The sequence below is a fragment of the Equus asinus genome, chromosome 9 (assembly GCF_041296235.1).
Source record: "Equus asinus isolate D_3611 breed Donkey chromosome 9, EquAss-T2T_v2, whole genome shotgun sequence".
In the NCBI taxonomy this organism is placed as follows: domain Eukaryota; kingdom Metazoa; phylum Chordata; class Mammalia; order Perissodactyla; family Equidae; genus Equus; species Equus asinus.
The window spans coordinates 45,234,554-45,253,187 of NC_091798.1; the positions used below are offsets into that span (position 1 = coordinate 45,234,554).

Genomic DNA, 18,634 nt, shown 5'->3' on the forward strand with positions numbered 1-18,634 from the left:
TTGATTTCTTCATTGACCAATAATTGTTCACTATCATTTTGTTTAATCTTCACATGTTTGTGGCTTTTGTGATTTTCTTCTTGTAGTTGAGTTCTAGTTTCATACCTTTGTGGTCAGAAAAGATGCTTGGTATCATTTCAACCTTCTTAAATTTAGTGAGACTTGTTTTGTGGCCTAATATGTGATCTATCCGGGAGAATGTTCCATGTGCATTAAAAAAGAATGTGTATTCTGCAGTTTTATTACTGTCTATTTCATCTTTTATGTCTGTTAATAGTTGCTTTATATATTTAGGTGCTCCTATGTTGGTTGCATAGATATTCACAAGTGTCATATCCTCTTGTAGGATTGTTCCTTTTATCATTATATAGCGCTGTTCTTTGTCTCTTGTTACAATTTTCATTTTAAAGTCTTTTTTGTGTGATATAAGTATTGCTACCCCAGCTTTCTTTTCACTGCCATTTGCATGGAGTATCTTTTTCCATCCTTTCACTTTCAGTTTGTGAGTGTCTTTGGATCTGAAGTGTCTCTCTGGTATACAGCATATGTATGTGTCTTGTTTTTTAATCCAATCGGCCACCGTATATTTTTTGATTGGAGCATTTAGACCATTGACATTTAAAGTAGCTATTGATAAGTGTATATTTATTGCCATTTTTTGACTTTTTTCTGGGTGTTTTCGTAGTTCTTCTCAGTTCCTTCCTTGTTCTCTTCCCTTGTGGTTCGATGGCTTTCTTTAGTGTTATGTTTGGGTTTCTCTTAATTTCTTGTGTATTATAGGTTTCTTGTTTGTGATTATCATGAGGTTCGTATCATGTATAATAATGTATGTAAATAGCAACCTATATTTAGTTGATGGTCTCCTAAGTTTGACCTCTTGCTAAAAGCTCTGCTGTTTTACTCCCCTCCTCCCACATTTTATGTTGTTGATCTCATACTTAACCTGTGTGTGTGTGTGTATCCATTACCCTCTTATCATGGAGGTAGATGATTTTAGTACTTTTGTCTTTTGACCTTCATATTAGCTTCATAGGTGGTTGGTCTGCTGCCTTTACTGTATATTTGCCTTTACCAGTGATTTTATTGCTTCTTTTTGTTTTTTGGTAATTTTCTTATTCCTATTTGTGCTCTTTTCTTTTCCACTTACGTTCCTTTAGCCTTTCTTGTAAGGCTTGTTTATTGGTGATAAACTCTTTTAGTTTTTGCTTGTCTGCAAAACTCTTTATCTCTCACTCCATTCTGAGCAATAACCTTGCTGGGTAAAGTATTCTTGGCTGTAGGTTTTTTTCCTTTCAGCACTTTAAATATATTGTGCCACTCCCTTCTTGCCTGTAAAGTTTCTACTGAGAAGTCAACTGATAGCCTTATGGGGTTTCATTTGTATGTAACTTGTTGCCTTTCTCTCGTAGCTTTTAGGATTCTCTCTTTATCTTTGATTCTTGACATCTTAATTATAATGTGTCTTGATGTGGGCCTCTTTGGGTTTATCTTGTTTGGTGCTCTCTGTGCTTCCTGTACCTGGATGTCTGTTTCCTTCCTTAGATTAGGAAAGTTTTCAGCTATTATTTCTTCAAATAGATTTCTGCCCCTTTGTCTCTCTCTTCTCCTTCTAGGACACCTATACTATGGATGTTAGTGCACTTGATGTTGTCCCAGAGGTCCCTTAGACTGTCCACATTCTTTTTAATTCTTTTATCTGTTCAGCTTGGGTGATTTCCTTAGTCTTTTGTCCAGCTCACTGATCTATTCTTTTGTATCATCTGCTCTGCTATTGCGTCCCTCTAGTGAATTTTTCATTTCTGTTATTGTATCCTTCATTTCTGATTGGTTCTTTTTTATATCTTCCAATTCTTTGTTGAAGTTCTAACTGAATTCATCCATCCTTCTCCCAATATCTGTGAGCATCCATATGACTATTAGTTTGTACTCTTTATCAGGTAGATTGTTTATTTCTGTTTCATTTAGTTCTTTTTCTGAGGATTTGTCCTGTTCCCTTATTTGGAACATATTCCTATGTCTCCTAAATTTGCCTCTTTCTATGTGCTTATATCTGAACATTAGGTAGATCAGTTACATCTCCCAATCTTGGAGAGGTGACCTTAGGTAAGAGATGCCTTATGAGGCCCAGTAGTGTGCTTCCCTCTCATTACCGGTTCCAGAAGTTTCGAGAGTGTCACCTGTGTGGGCCACGTGTGTCCTTCTATTGTGGCAGGGTTGCTCTTGCTGCAGGTGCACAGGGAGGCTAGGCTATCCCCCTGGCCAGATGGTTGTAATGCTCAGCTGTGTTTGGCTGCTATGATCCCTTCAGTCACTCTGTCAGGCATGGGGAGCCCCAGCACAGTTAGCTGCAAGGTCTAATAGAACATTCCTGCTGCAGTTTTCCTGTTAAGTGAGTAGGCCACCAGCATGGCTGGTTGCTAGGCTCAGGGGCTTACAGTTGCTCTAAGCCTCTGGCCTACAAGGCTGTTTTCAGCTCACTCAGTAGTGCAGCCAGATGGAGCTGGCCCCCAGCATGGCAGCACACAATTGTTTCAGGCATTGGAAGGTGGAGGCGATCCCCTATGTGGCTTAAGATTGCTCCCTGCTGTGACATGCTGCAGCAAGAATGTGGCTTTTTCCTCTCCAGAAGGGAATTTCTGCCTCTTCCACCTCAGTCAGCACTGTCCCTTGTTGTGGGGGTTATTTTTATCCAGTTTTCAGTTCTCTCTCAGGGATAATTGTTACAAGGGTAGTTGTAAATTTGTCATGTCTGTGGGAGTTGATAAGTTCAGAGTCCTCCTATGCCACCATCTTCCAAGCAACCCTCCAAGATTTTCTTCTTAAAGTCAGAAACAAGACCAGGATGCCCACTATGTCCACACTGGTTAACCTTAAGTTGTGGAATGAGCTGAAGTAATAAGACAAGAGAAAGCAACTTAGAGACATAGGAACTGGAAAGAAAGAGAGAAAAGCATTGCCATTTGCAGATTATGTAAATATAGAAATGGAAACCTTAGAAGAATCAATGGAAAAACAATTCCAAGCAATAACAAGGTTAGTCAAGTTCCTGGTTATAAAATCAATATGTAAAAGTCAATTGCTGTCATATATACAAATGAAAACCAGATAGAGGATATAATGAAAGGGAAATTCCGTTTATGATAACAAAAGATAAAAAAAAATTCAAAATACATATAGGAAAATTATAGAATACTCTTGAAAGAAATAAAAGTAGACTTGAACAAATTATTTAAAATACCATGTTGTTAGATAAGATACAATGTTATGCCTATGTCAGCTTTCCCTAAGTTAATTTATAAACTAGGTGTAATTGCAATAACACTTCCATAAAGTTTTTTCTAGAGCTGTAAGTCAATTATGAACTACTGTTTCACAAATCTTAGTTATTTCCAGGGATGGAGGTGCCAGCCTCTGGAGCAGGGGGAGGAGGAGTATGGGAGGAACTGGGCTTGCTTTGTGTGTGATGTGCTTCATGGCTTACATATCTCTCATTGAGCTCACCACTCCCCATGCTCCCTCTTATGAACCCTGAGCTGGTGAATTCCCGTTTGGGAACCAGCATTCTGGAAGCTCGTTTGGTTCATTGTGCTGTGCTGATGGGCTGCTGGCCTATAACATGTCTTTTAGGTTGGTCTCCACCTGGGCCTTTGCTCATTACAGAGGTGGCAGTCAGAGAATGTTATTTGGGGAGAATGAACTTTTCAGTGCCTCCTCAGTTTTCTCTCTAATATTGCCTTCTCTTCCTGACCCTAAATGGATGTTTGATAAGAATGCTAAGGTGTGAAAGACATTGTCATTTGCTTAAAAAGTGCTGGTGCTGAATGGTCTTCTTGGTTGTGTTGGTGAGGAGTTGGCCCAAGTTTAGTGTTTTATCTTCTCTTCAGTTGCTAACAATCATTTCCTAGCATGGATTTCCAGCTTGTTCCCAATATTAGGCTTTTTATCCTAAACTGGTCATTTATGATGAATTGTAGATGCTTTCTATTAGTTATGAAACCACAATAAATATTTCCAGCCTTTTTCCCTTATTACTTCTCACTGGGCCGTTTCCTGCTTCCTGAGTGTGCCCTGTACTCTACCCTCACCCTACCTTTGCTTAAGCTATTCTCTCTTTCTCCCTTATTCCTGTCTGAAATCCTGCCCTAAAAGCCTGTCTTCAGGGCTATTTTCAAAGTTCTTTTAAAAACCCTCTTCCTTATTTTTCAAGCTGAATGTGAATATACTGGTGTTTATCAAAGCAAAATCATCCTTTATTTCTCAGTAATTTGTGTTTGTTCTGTAGTCTCCTGTTCAACTGTGAATATCTTCATTGCAGGGACTCTGTTTTATTTATGTAACTTCAGAAACACTTTGCTTATTTCCCTGCATGTAGCAGGAAGATGGGATTGAATTAAGAAAAACCAAGGGCTTATTTTAGTCCAGTGGCATGGACTAACTATCCAAGTGGTCCATAAGAGCTCACCCTTTGGAAACTCCTGAATTGAGCATAATCAATCACCAGATCGTGCCAGTGACCCACACGGGAGCAATGGTGGTCTTCCTTATGACACCACAAAGCAGAACCTGCTGCTAATCAGATAATTCTGGCCCGTGTCTGCTTAGGTTTTCCCCAGGCTCTACAAGCACCTGCAGCCTAGGTAGACGGTAGGGTGTCAAACTGGAAAAAAGTCTTCCTTAACACTTGGTACCAGCCCAGATTCCACATACAGAAGACCATGAGAGTTGGCTCTGCTCATTAAAAACTACATGATTAACAATATTTTTTGCCTAAGCCCCCAAAGCAACAAGTTGTTTACATTTACAGATATGTGTGTGTTGAGAGTTTAGCAGACCCAACATTGCTGAATGTCATGTTCTTATGAGATTGTTCACCTTTCTGTGAATAAATGGCTAAGAATAGGTGAGATATTTGCAAGTATCTGTACATATGAATTATTCTTCAAAAACACAAAATCTTTCTTTTCTTGCAGGAATCCAGGAGCTTTGAAGTCATGAGAAGAGAAGGTAGGGAAAATGCATTCATACCCATTTCATTCTCAGTGTTGACATTTGGAAATAGTTTGTTGAAGCTCAGATGAACTTCAGATTGTGGGAAGCCTGTTATTTGAAATTTCATGCAGCCTTTTCTGGTTGCTGACTATTTGACACTTGCCTCTAGGGACTGCAAGAACTGAGTTTGCTTGTGAGAACCATGTCTTCTGCCTTCAAGCATCAGAGGTGGAGTCTGGGGAACTGGCTCATTCATGAGCAAGTTTACAGTCTCTTGAGAGAAGGCTCATTTTTGAGTGAAGTTTGAAGTAATTATTTAGTTTCACTCAGCAAAAACAAAATCAACAATGAAAAAGGGCTTATGGTTTGAGGTATTTCAATATCTGGGAAAAGATGCCACTGTGAAAAATATTTCTGATTAGATTTTTACAGCTTTAGCTAAGCTGAAATAGAAATAACCAATTAATTTCCCTTCTGAAAACAGTTCCATGATGTTCTATTTTCCCTGAAAGAATGCCTCTAGCACATTTGTTTTCTGGTCTCTGAGGTAAGTGTATATGGGTGGTAATTTCTGAAATCTTTTAGCGGAAATTGAAGTTTCCCTCATTCACTTTCAGCAATATCTAGTTTCTAATAAGAGGATGTCTTTTGTATGATCTATGGTGTCATCACCAATCATCCCTTTATTGCAGGAATGGGAGGATGAAGTCAGAAACCAGAGTGAGTTCTTGGTCTAGGATCTGGCCTTTGGTTTTAGCCTTAACCACATCCTTCCCTGTGGCATTGTCTCCAGAAAGAGTGGCAGTCTTAAAAAGTGAGCAATATCCATATTGACTCCTAAATCTAGCATATCCTTGTCTCCTGATTCATTCTTATTTTATGTATCTCAATGAAAGACAGAGAATGGCCATGTTATCAAAGTGTTTTTCTACAGCTTGGAGACCTGAACTTTCCGTACTATCTATATTGGTGGACTAATTGAACTGGTCTTTGCTGCTGTCCATGGTTCTGAAACCCTGGATTCAAAGGTTGTGGCTAGTCTGGCTCTAGGATGAACTTTCTGGCTTCCATTCCCATTTACCGTTATCTCTGGTTTTGCACTCCATGTCCTCTGAACTGCATCCATAGGGTAAATTGCATTGTTTGGATATCAAAACCAAATGAAATTGGATGAAGGCGGCTGGGGCAAGGAAGGCATGTTTCTTATTGGAAGTTGTGTTCATAATGGGCATGCTGACTATGTAAATTGGAGAGAAGTAGTCATAAGGAGAGAAGTTGACATGAACTTTGGTTTTGAATACTATTCCATTCGTGTCAGTACCCCTGAGTGTGAATGTTTGGAATTAATTTACATTATGGAATCGCATATAAACTTGTTTTGGAATCTTACTGTCCTTGTGTTAGAAATGTCTGTAAATAGTAAGGCTGGGGCATGAGAGAACCATGTGCATTTTTACTCAAAGGCATAAAAAGGCCTGGTTGGACTTAACACTCCAAATCTCTAAAAGATTGAATGTGTCTGAGGATGAACAAAGGCATGTTCAGGCTGCACGCTACTCATCCAGAACCTCTTCCTCTCTGAAAGCATCAGCTTTCACAACTGGCTGACTGGGAGCATCTGCTTTGGGTTTGTACTGGCAAATTCGTCCTGACGTCATGTAAACTTTTGTCTTCCAGTTGTGAGCTGATGTCTTTCTTGCTTGTTTCTGTCAAAGTTGAGTGTCTGAGACCTCATGAAATAGCCTTGTGCCTTAATGTCAATGCTTATAACCTAACAGGCAGGAAGGAAGAGTGGGACCTTGAAGGTTGGTTCCAAGTACTTTTGGGTTTGAGGATTCACTGGCTTGGGTAGTGGGGTTGTTCGTCTTCTCTAGAACAGTGTATGAGCAAAAAGATAATAGTGGCACTGTGAACGTTTCAATAAATTATTCTTACAAACAAAAACAAGACATTATTGTCCAGCAGCAAACACTAAAGATTGGTTCCTTAGCTCTGACTCAAACTGGAACTGAAAGAGGAACAAATAAGTAACACTTTGATATTTTTCTGCTCAGCTTACCCTGCCCAGGAGATTCTGGAGGGGTCTGGTGAGGTAGCCTTTCACCACAAAACCTAAGATAGTTTCCTGTTTTTGTTTTGTTCTGTTTTAATACTACACCTGACTCAGAGGTATCAGCTCCATCCAGGGTTCAGTGCTACAAATGGATGACCAATTGCAACTTCACACTCTGACTTTTGGAAACTCTTGACTAAGTCTGTGAAGTGAGAGGAGCTAACATTAGCGATGGAAGTGGAGTCCAGGCTAAATCACAGTGGGGTGGGGGATCATTAGGGTGATATGAATGCATTGTGTTCCTTAGCTGATCTCTACCTTATTTAGCCCTGCACTCTTCCCAACCTTGGATCTGGTGATGTCATGGTTCCCAGACTGTAGTGCAGCTTTCTTGACTCCGGCCTTAGACTGTTCCTGCAGCCTGGATACTCTTTGTCCCTCAGCTTTGTGAAATGCCACCTCTCCATCATCCCTTCCAACTCTATTTCTTGAAGCATTTAGCCTACCCTACCTTATGTGAGAGGCAATATATTGCTCTTATTAGGTCATTCATTTCCTGAGAGCAGAGACCGTCCCCTCATTCACTCCCAAATCCCTCACAGCCGTAGCCCAGGGCCTGTAGTTGCTCAACAATTATTTCTTGAATTAAGTGAAAGCTACAAATTGCTTTGTGTATATTGTCTTTTCACTTTGATCCTGTCCTAGTGATAGAAAAGAGAGGCACTGAGTGCTTTGGTTCTTGAAAGGCACTTTTTAAGGAGTGTTCTGTGAATATCCATTGGGTATTCCTAGCCGATGCATTGATGAGTGTGCTCCACGTGCAGATAAGCTTGGTGGTATGGGTTGAATTGTGTCCCCTAAAAAGATACTTTGAAATCTTAACTTGGAAATTGTGGATGTGACCTTATATGGAAATAGGGTCCTGGCAGATGTGTAATCAAGTTAAGATGAGAATGTACTGGATTAGTATAGACCCTAATCCAATGAGTGATATCCTTATCAGAAGAGGGAAATTTCGACACAGACACACAAGGAGAACACCATGTGATGATGGAGGCAGAGATCAGAGTGATGAGTCTATAAGCCGAGGAATGCCAAGGATTGCTGGCAACCACCAGAAGCTAGGAAGAAGCAAGGAAGGATCTCCCCTAGCACCTTTAGAGGGAGTGTGGCTCTGCCCACATCTTGATTTCTGACTCCCAGCCTCCAGAACTGTGAGAAAATAAATCTCTCTCTTTTCTTTTCTTTTTTTTTGGCTGAGGAAGATTCTCCCAAACATAACGTCCATTGCCAATCATCCTCTTTTTTTTTTTTTTGGCTTGAAGAAGACCAGCCCTCAGCTGACATCTGTGCCAATCTTACTTTATTTTGTATGTGGGACACCTCCACAACATGGCTAGTGAGTGGAGTAGGTCCATGCCTGGGATCTGAACCCATGAACACGGACCACTGAAGGAAACTGTGTGGAACTTTAACCATTCAACCACAGGGCTGGACCCTAAATCTCTCTTGTTTTAAGCCACTAGGTGGAACTTTGTCACCACAGCCTTAAGAAACAAATGCACTGGGCAAATGCTGGACTTAATATTGCGCTAGTTGTTGATATTTTTACTGCAGAACTTCTCAGGTCTTTAAGACGCTAAGTATGACTCTCAATGGGGTGTAATATGTAGCATTTCCCAAACTTAGTTTCCCATGGCATCTTAATTTTGTAGCTTTTGATCATCTTGGGGCTGGATTCCATGCAATGCCCTTTCCACGCCATGCTCTAGAGAGTCCATGAAGAGGGAACACTTCCTCAGAGCCCAGGGTGTGGACATGCCATGGCACCAGTGACCGTCTTCCAAGGGCGGTGCGTGGACGGAATGGTGAGATAGTAATAATGACGATAACTTCTCAGTTCTGAAGTTTTCAGAGAGCTTTCACATTCTTTACCTCCCTTGAGTCTCAGTAACTCATGACATAACCAGAGCAGATAGCACCTTACGCATGAGACTCCTTCCTTCCTTTCCATGCTAATTTTAGAAGGAATAAAGATTCTCTCTGGACCCATGGCCCTCTGATACACTAAACCTTTCTCTAATGAGGTCAACGTGTGGCTTAAATGACTTGATCCTGCTTCATCACATCCAAGGGCTTCTGTACATACGTGTCCACTGCCAGGCCCAGAGAGCCGAGAGGGACTCTTGGAAGAAAACTTCCTAGACGAGCTTTGTTTCTGAGTTAAGTTTGTGGTAAGGACTCTCAGGGGAACCTGGAGGGAGATAGAGTATCAGAGATTGTGGCAGGGCTGAAAGACTGGTAGGATGTCTTTGGGGAAGGGCACATGCCTTCCCTAGAGGACAAAGCCCTTCCTCCTTCAGCACGGTCCTGTGTTATCCTCGTGCCCTGAGACCCACCTGTGCTAGCTGCACAGGGAAGGAGAGACGGCTGCTTCTTCATCTGCTTTCCAGAGCAGGTGTTTTTACACCTCCCTCTAGACACCTACAATTTAATTTCAGCTTTTTCTTGAAGCTTCAGCAAAAGGTGCCAACCTCACCTCTCCAAGATACTCCCGTGTCCACTCTGAGGGCTGGTGCTGATTGTGAACGCCAGAATTCATCTACTCAGACCAGTACTTTTCTCTAACTGATCCCATCACTTTGAATTACAGCCATGAGAGAACACTTGAGTGAGCTGAGCAAGTGGTCGGGATAATTCAGTCCTTGTCAGCCATCTCTTAGGAGCACTGGATGATCTGCTGCTATTCCAGATGTCTGTGATTGTGCTGTGATTAGAGGCTGTGAGTTTTGGGGTGGGCACCAATGTCACGTTGGATTACCCGCCTTCCCAGTGATGGCTCACTCGCATTCCTGTCCAGACCAGCCTGGCCTGGCTTCCAGCAGGGCTGGGAGGGAGAGCGAAGAGGGATGCTGCTGTCTTCAGGGAAAAAGAAAGAGGGGAGTGACAGTCACACACATCAAGGTTGGCTCCAACTCCTTAGCAATGCATATCTCCCACATAAACATGACCTGCCAGTCCTGAGTGTGTAACTAGAGACTCACTTTATGAAAGCCCTTGGAATGAGTCCCTAATTGGCAGCTCCCTCTAATAGTCCCTTTATAGTTCTCTGCATCTGGGTGAACTTCAGCTATCAAGAATTGCATTCTGTTTACCATTAATTTTGATTTTGTTTAGCAGATGTTTTCTGGATCTCTCAGTTGCCTGCATAGTCTGTCTTGGTATAGTATGAAGTGGCTGACTCTCTTTGATGAAACAGATTAAGAAACTCCTAGCTTCTTTTGAGGTAACTTCTTTAATGGCTGCAGGTGTACGGAATTTAAAAAGGAGCCATCCAGATCTGCCAGTGCCTGGGGCAGTGCGTCCTTTTCAAATCGACACTGCCATCTGTGGAAAGAAATGGAGTTTCCTTCCCCATCCCACTCTCACTCACATACAGTGGAGTTTGCTTGTTCTTTCGTACAGTCACCGGGAGCCAAAAAGTTGGGGGGGGACTTCTGTCTCCTTCCACTTCTAACCCCAGGGAAATGCACTCTTTCTGGATAGTGCTGCCCTTTTCCAGCAGCTCGAAAACTATGTTGTACCTAATTGCCCCAGGTTGTGTGGGAAGTGGACGGCACAGCTCGCTAGTGTGTTCTGGTTGAACTCGGTGATTGGTATACCCAGTTTTGATCAGGACCAATTGGCAGGCAGTGGAATCCCACCTCTGTACTTACTCACAGTGTGACTGTGGGGAAGTTACTCAATCTTATCTGAAAACAAGTGGGGATAGTAATAATGAAGAACACTAGTCCCAACTCTGGGTTGTAGAAATCCAACTTAAACTGGCTGAAGCCTGAAAGGCTCATAAAACTGCAGAATTCAAGGGTGGATCACTTCAAGTACATCTGCTACAAAGGTTCTCCCTCTCCTTCCTTCTCTTGGCTTGTCAGCCTCTTCCAGGAAGGCTTGCAGGATGTCTACGAGCAGCTGCAGCTCACAAAGTCCTGTCTGCTCACTGTCTCAGAGATTGAAACTACTTTCCCCCAAAATGATACCAAAAAAGTCCCAGCAAGGACTCTGATTTGCTGGGCTTGCACCATGACTCAAGCCCTATACCAATCACTGTGGCAGGGAGGGGATGCAATGCTGTGATTGGCCAGGTGAGATTGCACATTCTCCCCTTTGGGTTTGCAAAATCACCCTCATCCAAACGCAGGGAAGTGGGGAGCGCGGGGACATCCTCAGAGGAAGGATGCTGGGCAGCATGCAACCGATGCTCCTCACAGCCTCGTAGAGATGTGGGGAGGGATTGGACTTGGAGATCCCTTGCCACAGTGTGGGCAGTGGCATCAGTGCCCAGTGAGGTTGGTGATCTCCATTATGGTGATTCTTATCCTGCATCTGTAGATCTGGCCTTAGACATAGAGTGAGGAATGTCTCGGGTCACCAAGTCCATTCCTCTGTCTGCAAGCAGACTTACATGTGACCTTGCATATGGTGGCCTGTTGGCTTTTCCCATGAAGAATTATCCTAACTTGACCCATTCCCATCCCTCCCCTCTGTCACAGTCTTGAACTTTCTCCTCAAATTCTCTCATTTGCAATCAGAAGAACCAAACAGCTCTCTTCTTGAGGATGTGTTTAAGAACTTAAGGACAAACACACATAAAACTTCTCTCCCCAGATTAGGGGCTTTCTGGGCACTGGGATAAAAAATTGTTCTTGAGCATCACAGCTTCTTGACCCTTCATATTTCCTTTCAATTGTTGCACTGTAATAAAGCTCAGCGAATGCAGACAAGGGCCCTTCCCAAGGACCAAGCACAGTGTTAGCCAGAGGACTCTTAGGCTGTGGACAATTCCAAGGTTCTGTTCACCAAGCTTCTCCAAGGTAATTCTAAGTGCCTGGACCTGGAAAGACCAGCTGTGGACTAAGACAGCCGGAGTGAGCCTGAGTCCTCACTCCTGCCCCTGCACGTGATCTTCCTTGATTAAGGATTTTCCAGGCTCTGGGTAAGTGGCTATTCCATCCTATCCCCTGTCTGATTTCAGCTCTCTCGGGTAATTTGGAAGAAGCAGGACCTTGCTGCGTCATTAGGGCTGATGACAGGAGCCACCCATGCTGCTATTTGAACTGCACATGTGTGACTCCTCAGTCAGGACTGGACTGCAGCACCACACACCTGGTGGTTGTGACCTGTGCTCTGGTGAGGGTTTTCATGCTGTGGTGGCGGGTGAGTCCCTGGAAAGCAGAGATGGAGACTCTTCCTCCCAGGGACCCTGCCCCTGACATGTGTTCAGCACCGAAAAGGTGTTAGACGCCTGGCACATCCCAGGGCTGACCCAGCGCTGTGTCACATCTCCACTTCTCATCAGGTAACATCATAGGTATCAGAGCTGCCAAGTTATTGGGCTGTGGACCCCAAGCTCCGGACACGCTTGGCCTATCTGCTGTGCTTGCTCTTCCCACCAGTGCCCTTGGAAGGCTCACTCTCCTTCACGACCATCCTCCGAGAGCTACTCTGCTCTTTCTGACAACCTGTGGGTCCCTCTGCTAAAAAGTGCTTGGACGGAGTTCACACAAATGGACTAAGTCTGCGGTTGTGATGGGCCAGCTGTCGGCCTTGGTGGGTCTGGGCAGGGTAATGAACCCCTGTACAGCACGGTGAGCTTGTCCAGGAGTCTCCTTGGGAGCTGCCACTGCAAAACTAGGTCCCCATCTGGAATTTATGGAGAAAGAGTCTTGTTCCCTAAGGAACCATCGCAGATTCATAAGGACAATAAGGCGAGCCCTTCAGAAGACGGCGCTGTCGGGAACACACTGAGCTTGCCCCTCGAGGCCTGGAGAAAGGAGGTGATGAGGCTTCCATAGACCTGCTGAGGACCCATCCCTGCCCAGGAGGCTTGCTTCTCTTCTCTGAAACCTCGTAGTTAAGATTGACGTTTGTCATCTTCACTCCTTGCCTGGCCCCCAAGCCAGAAGGCGTTTCTCTGCTTTTCAGGAACCCTTGAAATGATCTGCATATAAACACTGAAGCCCTTTTCAAACTCATTAAGCCATTTGCCCCAGCAATATTAATGTGCTATCCGCACGCCTCTGGGGTTAATTATCTGTGACTTAAAAATCATTTGTTTCTGTCTCTTTGTCTCATTGCTGCTCAGCAATCTTTCTTTATTGGGAAATGAGGTACAGAATCCAACTGACCGTTATGTTCTAATTCTTTTCTTGTCATCAGAATTAGTTCGTCTTTTAAAAACTCTTTAAAAAAACACAAAACTGCTGCCTTTTCAGATTGTGTTGTCTCTTAACAAATCTTTAATCTCTCAGCTTGAGCGGAAACAGAGCCAAAACTGGAAATAGTCTTTGAGGTGAGACATCTTATCTAAATGAGCGCAGCTCATCAGCGCTCTCTCTGATTGGCCCCACTCCCTTCTGAGCCATTGACCTGTTTCTCCCCTGTGGCTGGGGTGAGGGCTTCATGGTGTGTTCTCTTGTGCCTGCACTGGGCTTGGTGAACAAGCCACTGCCCCTGGAGGGCCCTTGCAGATCAGGCCGCCAGGGTCAGGAGATCCTGTGCATCCACCCACTGGTTCTCTGCACACTCCCATTTCAGGTCGACTTCTTCTTGGCCAGGGCTGCCACTGGGTTCCAAGAAATACTTTTAGGGTCTGCATGTGGAAAGCTTTTTGCAAAATGTTGAATCTTGTATAAGGTAAGATTAGCTTGCCTTGTGCTCTCCAGGAAGTCCAGGAATATGTGCCACAGAAATGAGCAGGTCTGACCACTCACTGGCTCCGTGGAATGTTGACAGTGACCTCCAGCCTTCTGGGATATGGGTGCAGCCAACAGAGGGCAGGTCTGAGCACAGTCAGTGTGGTTGGATGGTGCATGGTGCTGGTTTCTCAGGCACCTAGCCTGGTCACTGCCCACCCACCCCATTCTCTGGAGGCCTCTGTGGGGAGTTCTCAGCCCCTCAGCTGCCCCTCACCCCTGCAGTGCTTCTGAAGCAACGTCTGGGAAACTACTTTGAGAATTACTACTTCTGAAAGAGAAATAGTTCCTGCAGAAAGGTACCTTTCCTAGTGTTTCTTGAAGGTTTACTGGGTGCTAATGGAAGTTTCCTTGAGTAGATTGGTGTGCAGCGGTAACAAGGCCTGGTCCCTGCCTGTACAGAGCAATGAAGATGTCTCAGTTGAGGAGATGTGTGAGTGCCCTGTAGACAGAAAGGCCACCCAGGTATGCACCATGGCCAGGCACCTCTCAGGTGGACCAACAACAAAGTGTGAGAGTATTTGCTCACTGTAGATGGATAGGGGGACCTGGGAGAACAACTCTCTCAATGATCTGGTGGGGGTTAAGTCCTGGATCTTTTCTCCAAAGTGTGATCTATTGGCAGAGGGTCTCCTTTTGACTCTTAATGGCATAGTCTATCAGTGGGGACTTTTTATTGTTGCAAATAGCAAACCCAATCCAACCAGCTCAAACAAAAATAGGACTTTATTGGGCTGTGTAACTAGATAGTCAGGCAGCAGGAGCAGGGGTTGGGGGGCTGCTGGCTTCAGGCACACTTGATGTAGGGCACAAGGACCTGGTTTCACCCTTCATTTCACCCCTCGAAGTTGACTCCCCTTTGTGGTGAGTGCCAGCCTCCCCCAAATACAACTCCAAGTCCTGTGGAAGAGAGAGCCTCTGGTCTGATGTTTCTCACAAAAGTGCTAAGAACCACCCAGAACGGATGCGGTCAGGTCATGCGCCTCCTCCTGATTCGATGACTGGGGCCGGAGGGGTGCTGCATGCTGCTTGGCTTGGCAAGAGTCGGGCTGTGCCCCTGCCGTCAGGAAATTGTGAGCTGAGAGTGGGAGGAAGGTGGATCCCCAAATGACAACTGGGACTGTGCCCAAGTGAGGGACGTGGATGCAGGAAGGTTGCAAAGAAGTCCACTATGCATATTACCATTTACTAAATGATTTTGCATCTGGCTGTCTATCACATTCTCCACCCCCTAGGGACTTGGAGTGCCTCAAAGGCAAGCTAAGCCTCAGCAAGCATTCATCTAGTATTTCAGGGAGAGGGCGTCTCTCCCATCTTCCAAGAAGGAAACTGAGACTAAGAGATTGCACTGCTCACCCGAGGTCACAGGAGCTTATAAGGGAGTGTGCATTGGAACCCAGCTCCCTGATGACAAATACAGGGCCTTTTGTTTTGTTTAATCACAGCTACCTCCAGTGACTGGGTCTCCCACTCTTTCTCCTCCTTCCTCTATGACCGATGCAGTGACCTGGTGAGGTGTGAGCCTTTGCTGGCCCAAACTGTGGGACGTGTTATTGTTTGCTTTCGACCCCCAACATGCTCTTTCTTTAGCCCTTCAGAAAAGGGCATAAGGATCAAAAGCAAATGCACAGATTCCCTCCCAGCAGCCACTTCAGTACTTACCTCCATGAGGCTTCTCAGAAGCCATATTTTCCATTTTTCCTGAGAGATCCCCTTCCTTCTTGGGAAGGGATGGTGGGAGCTCACTGTGCTGGCTGCCTCCGAATGGGTATGTGTGGCAGGCAGAGACTCAGATGGGGCTTGGGGGACCTGGGCCTTACATATAAGCGGTGCTGTTGTTCAGCAGCCTCTTCTCAATCGCAGTTTCCCATTTGTTCATACATTAATTTAGAGTCAAAGGCTTACTTCACTGCTTTAATATGAATTCTTTAGATTGGAAGAGTTTTTGATGGAAACGTTCTCACATTCAGTCTCTTATGTAATCCTCATAAACACCCTCTGACACAGGCATTGCAATCTTATTTTGTAAATAGGAAAAATTGGGGCCCCTCTGAACGCTATAGGAAATTGATCAAAGAATCAAAATGGGCTTAACTGAGGTCATTCAGGAAAGCACATTCTTGATGGAAATTCAGTGATGTTTGTACAATTCTGATTGAAATGTCCATGGTCACAAACGTGGACTCCTCATTCTGTAGTTGAAGCGCCTGCAGGGTTAGAGTCGTGGGACCCTTCGGGTCTGCCACTGCTGCAGAGAAACAGGGATGTCCACATTCAGAAGAAATTGGCCTTAAAGAAAAAAAATCACAGGTCTGGAAAGTGAGTTGGGGGAGTAAAAATCCATTTCAAACTGTTTGTCTCACTAATTTTAGCAGTTATTTGCTGTCTCTTTGTGCTGGAAGCAGCATTCCCCTCCAGCTGCTTGGCTGCCTCATTTGAATTTTTATCACTTCTGTGAGTCACTGCGTATTTGGACACAAAATGGGAGTCCTGTGGCTAAGAGGAGACATTTATCTGATAGGGTCAGATCTCATCTCACGCTTAGAAACTTCAACTGAAAATAAAATGAATTGTTTTGTTATGTTTTCTTTTTTTTATTTTTTTAAAGACAGAAAGTCTGTAAAGCTGTGCTCACATATCACTTTCCCCCTTTAGGCAGAGTGTAGAATAATGACGTCTTCTACTTGGGTAGTATTACCAGGCTGCTTTTTGCTCTCAAAGAGCTTTCTCATTTGTCATCTCATTTGATATGTGCAAGAAAACCGTGAGTTAGGTAGAGAGAAGATGTTACCATTGGTATCTGACAGATGAGGAAACATGCTCAGAGGGGACAAGGGGATTGTCCCAGGTCACACAGCTAATTGGGGCAGAGGTGGAGATGCTGACAGTCAGCTTGGCACTGCTTCCACTGGGCTTCCTTTATCAATGTGAGTTTACAGCAGACGTTTTCAAATTAAAAGCCAGTGGGAAAGCAGAGGGTTTTTAGTCCTGTTTTGGTTCTTTTAAAAATAAATTACTGTAAAGACAAGTTTTCTCATCTGTCAATGTAATGATCCCATACCTTGGGGATTCAGAAAATGGTAAAAGTTAATCATTTTCACAGTACCTGTCTGTGGTGAGGTTTAATTATCACTTGGCATATTTCATAGTTTAAAATGATGACAGTTTAAAGTAGAGCCAGGAGATCCATTCATTACCGTGTGCCGGGTGCTGCAGTAACCCCCAAATACAGATGCTCCCCAGACAGGCGATTCTGCAGCATGTTCTACTAGCTGTAATGTCCCTGGAGCTGAAACCCAAACCAAGAACTCCATTCTGACCCTGCCGTCACCATTGTCACCATTCAGAGGGAGCTCGGGTGAATGCCGCAGCATGGTTGGATTCTCGCATCCCATTCCAGATGCTAACCTCCCTGACACCTCCAAATCCAACCCTCTCACTGGCCTTCTGCAGATTTTCTAATAAATGGGATAATTCATTGTGAGGGGTGCTTTGAATGAATGAATGAAAGCATTTAAACTACAAGAGGTGACAAGCATTTTCATGTGTCTCTTGGGGAGTTGCATGCCTTTCCAAGACAAGAAGGTTGAGAAGCAGCTTCTGGCTGTGGTTGTGGTCCTGGTGGTTGTTTAATAAGCTCAGCATCATCTGTCTGTTTAGGAAATAAAGTTTCTTTCCAATGAGATTTCTGGAAGAGGAGCTGTCTAGAGCTGACCCATCTCGTCTAAATTTCAAATCTCAGTTTGGGGAGTCCTGGGAGAGGAGGCAGACGAAGTCATCTCAGAATTGCAAATGCTATTTGACATCTATTAGCTCAATGCTTATCCATCGCTGACAGCAGGATCCATTAGGACACCAGTGTCACGGATCAGAGATACTGAGAATACAGCAAGGGATGTGCCACTGCCGGCCAAGCCCCATTTAGATGCTCTGAGAGCCCGCTGTGTGTGCCTAGTGCTCTGGGCCAGGCGCCGCTCCCCTCCAGTCCCTACACTAGTTCCCAAGGCCAGTCCCACAGCCTGTCTTCCTTCGTGGCTGTGCCCCCGCCCCCAAGCAGCCTGCCTGAATGCTCTGCGGTGGTGGTCGTGCCTGCCTTGGAGGTCTGGCTCACTTCTTGCCACCTCTATTCATGGGATCATCCTGATGATCCAACTCTACATCTGGAAGAGCCCTGCAAGGTCACCCTTGTTTTCACAGGTGAAGACACAACCTGACCAGTGAAGTGACTGGTCTGAGGTCCCATGGCTGGTGAGTAGCAGAGGTGGGGTATGAGGACCTCAGCCCACATTTGTGGACCTCAGGACTCTCTATAGTGGTTCTTCTTTTTCTTCCCTTTCTTCCTACCCTTTGGGCCAAGTTCTGCCTTCTCTCAAGAGTGGCACAATATCCAACATACCCTCGGTACTCAGCCACCATTTGCTAGTGATGGGCATTCTGGCTGAGTTTTCTAGTTAAATTCTCTGCTTTAACTTTTGTTTAAAATATTTATAAATATTTTATTTTCCTGCTTGGGTGGAGAGGACTCTGCAGAAAGAAGCACATGGTGACCTCTGTCATCGCTACAGCTTCACCGAGTTAACTTGTTTCAGTGCTCCCAGCAGCTTAGCGCAGGCGACGAGCATGATCTTCTCTCTTACAGGTGAGGAAACGCTGGCTTTTGAAGGATCAGTGATCTGGCTGACTGGGTGCTTCATTAGTTGGTGGCCCTCACTGTAACAGAGTCCTTTGTAATAGGGTGTCCCTGTGTCTCACTGTTGTGGTCTCCCTGGGATCCTTGTTCTGAGGACGCTCAGCTCTAAGGCACATCTGTAAGGCTGTTTCTAAATGGTCTGCCCTTGAA

General features: G+C 44.5%; 1 protein-coding gene across 4 annotated transcripts in view; it reads left to right on the forward strand.

Moving 5' to 3' along the window:
* FSTL4 (follistatin like 4) overlaps window positions 1–18,634 on the forward strand; it is a 399,058-nt gene that overhangs the window by 38,078 nt on the left and 342,346 nt on the right. For all 4 annotated transcript variants that reach the window (XM_070517384.1, XM_070517383.1, XM_014856745.3 and 1 more), the window contains exon 3: window positions 4,971–5,004. In XM_070517384.1, coding sequence (XP_070373485.1) covers window positions 4,971–5,004 — 34 coding nt within the window. The remainder of the gene's footprint in view (window positions 1–4,970; window positions 5,005–18,634) is intronic.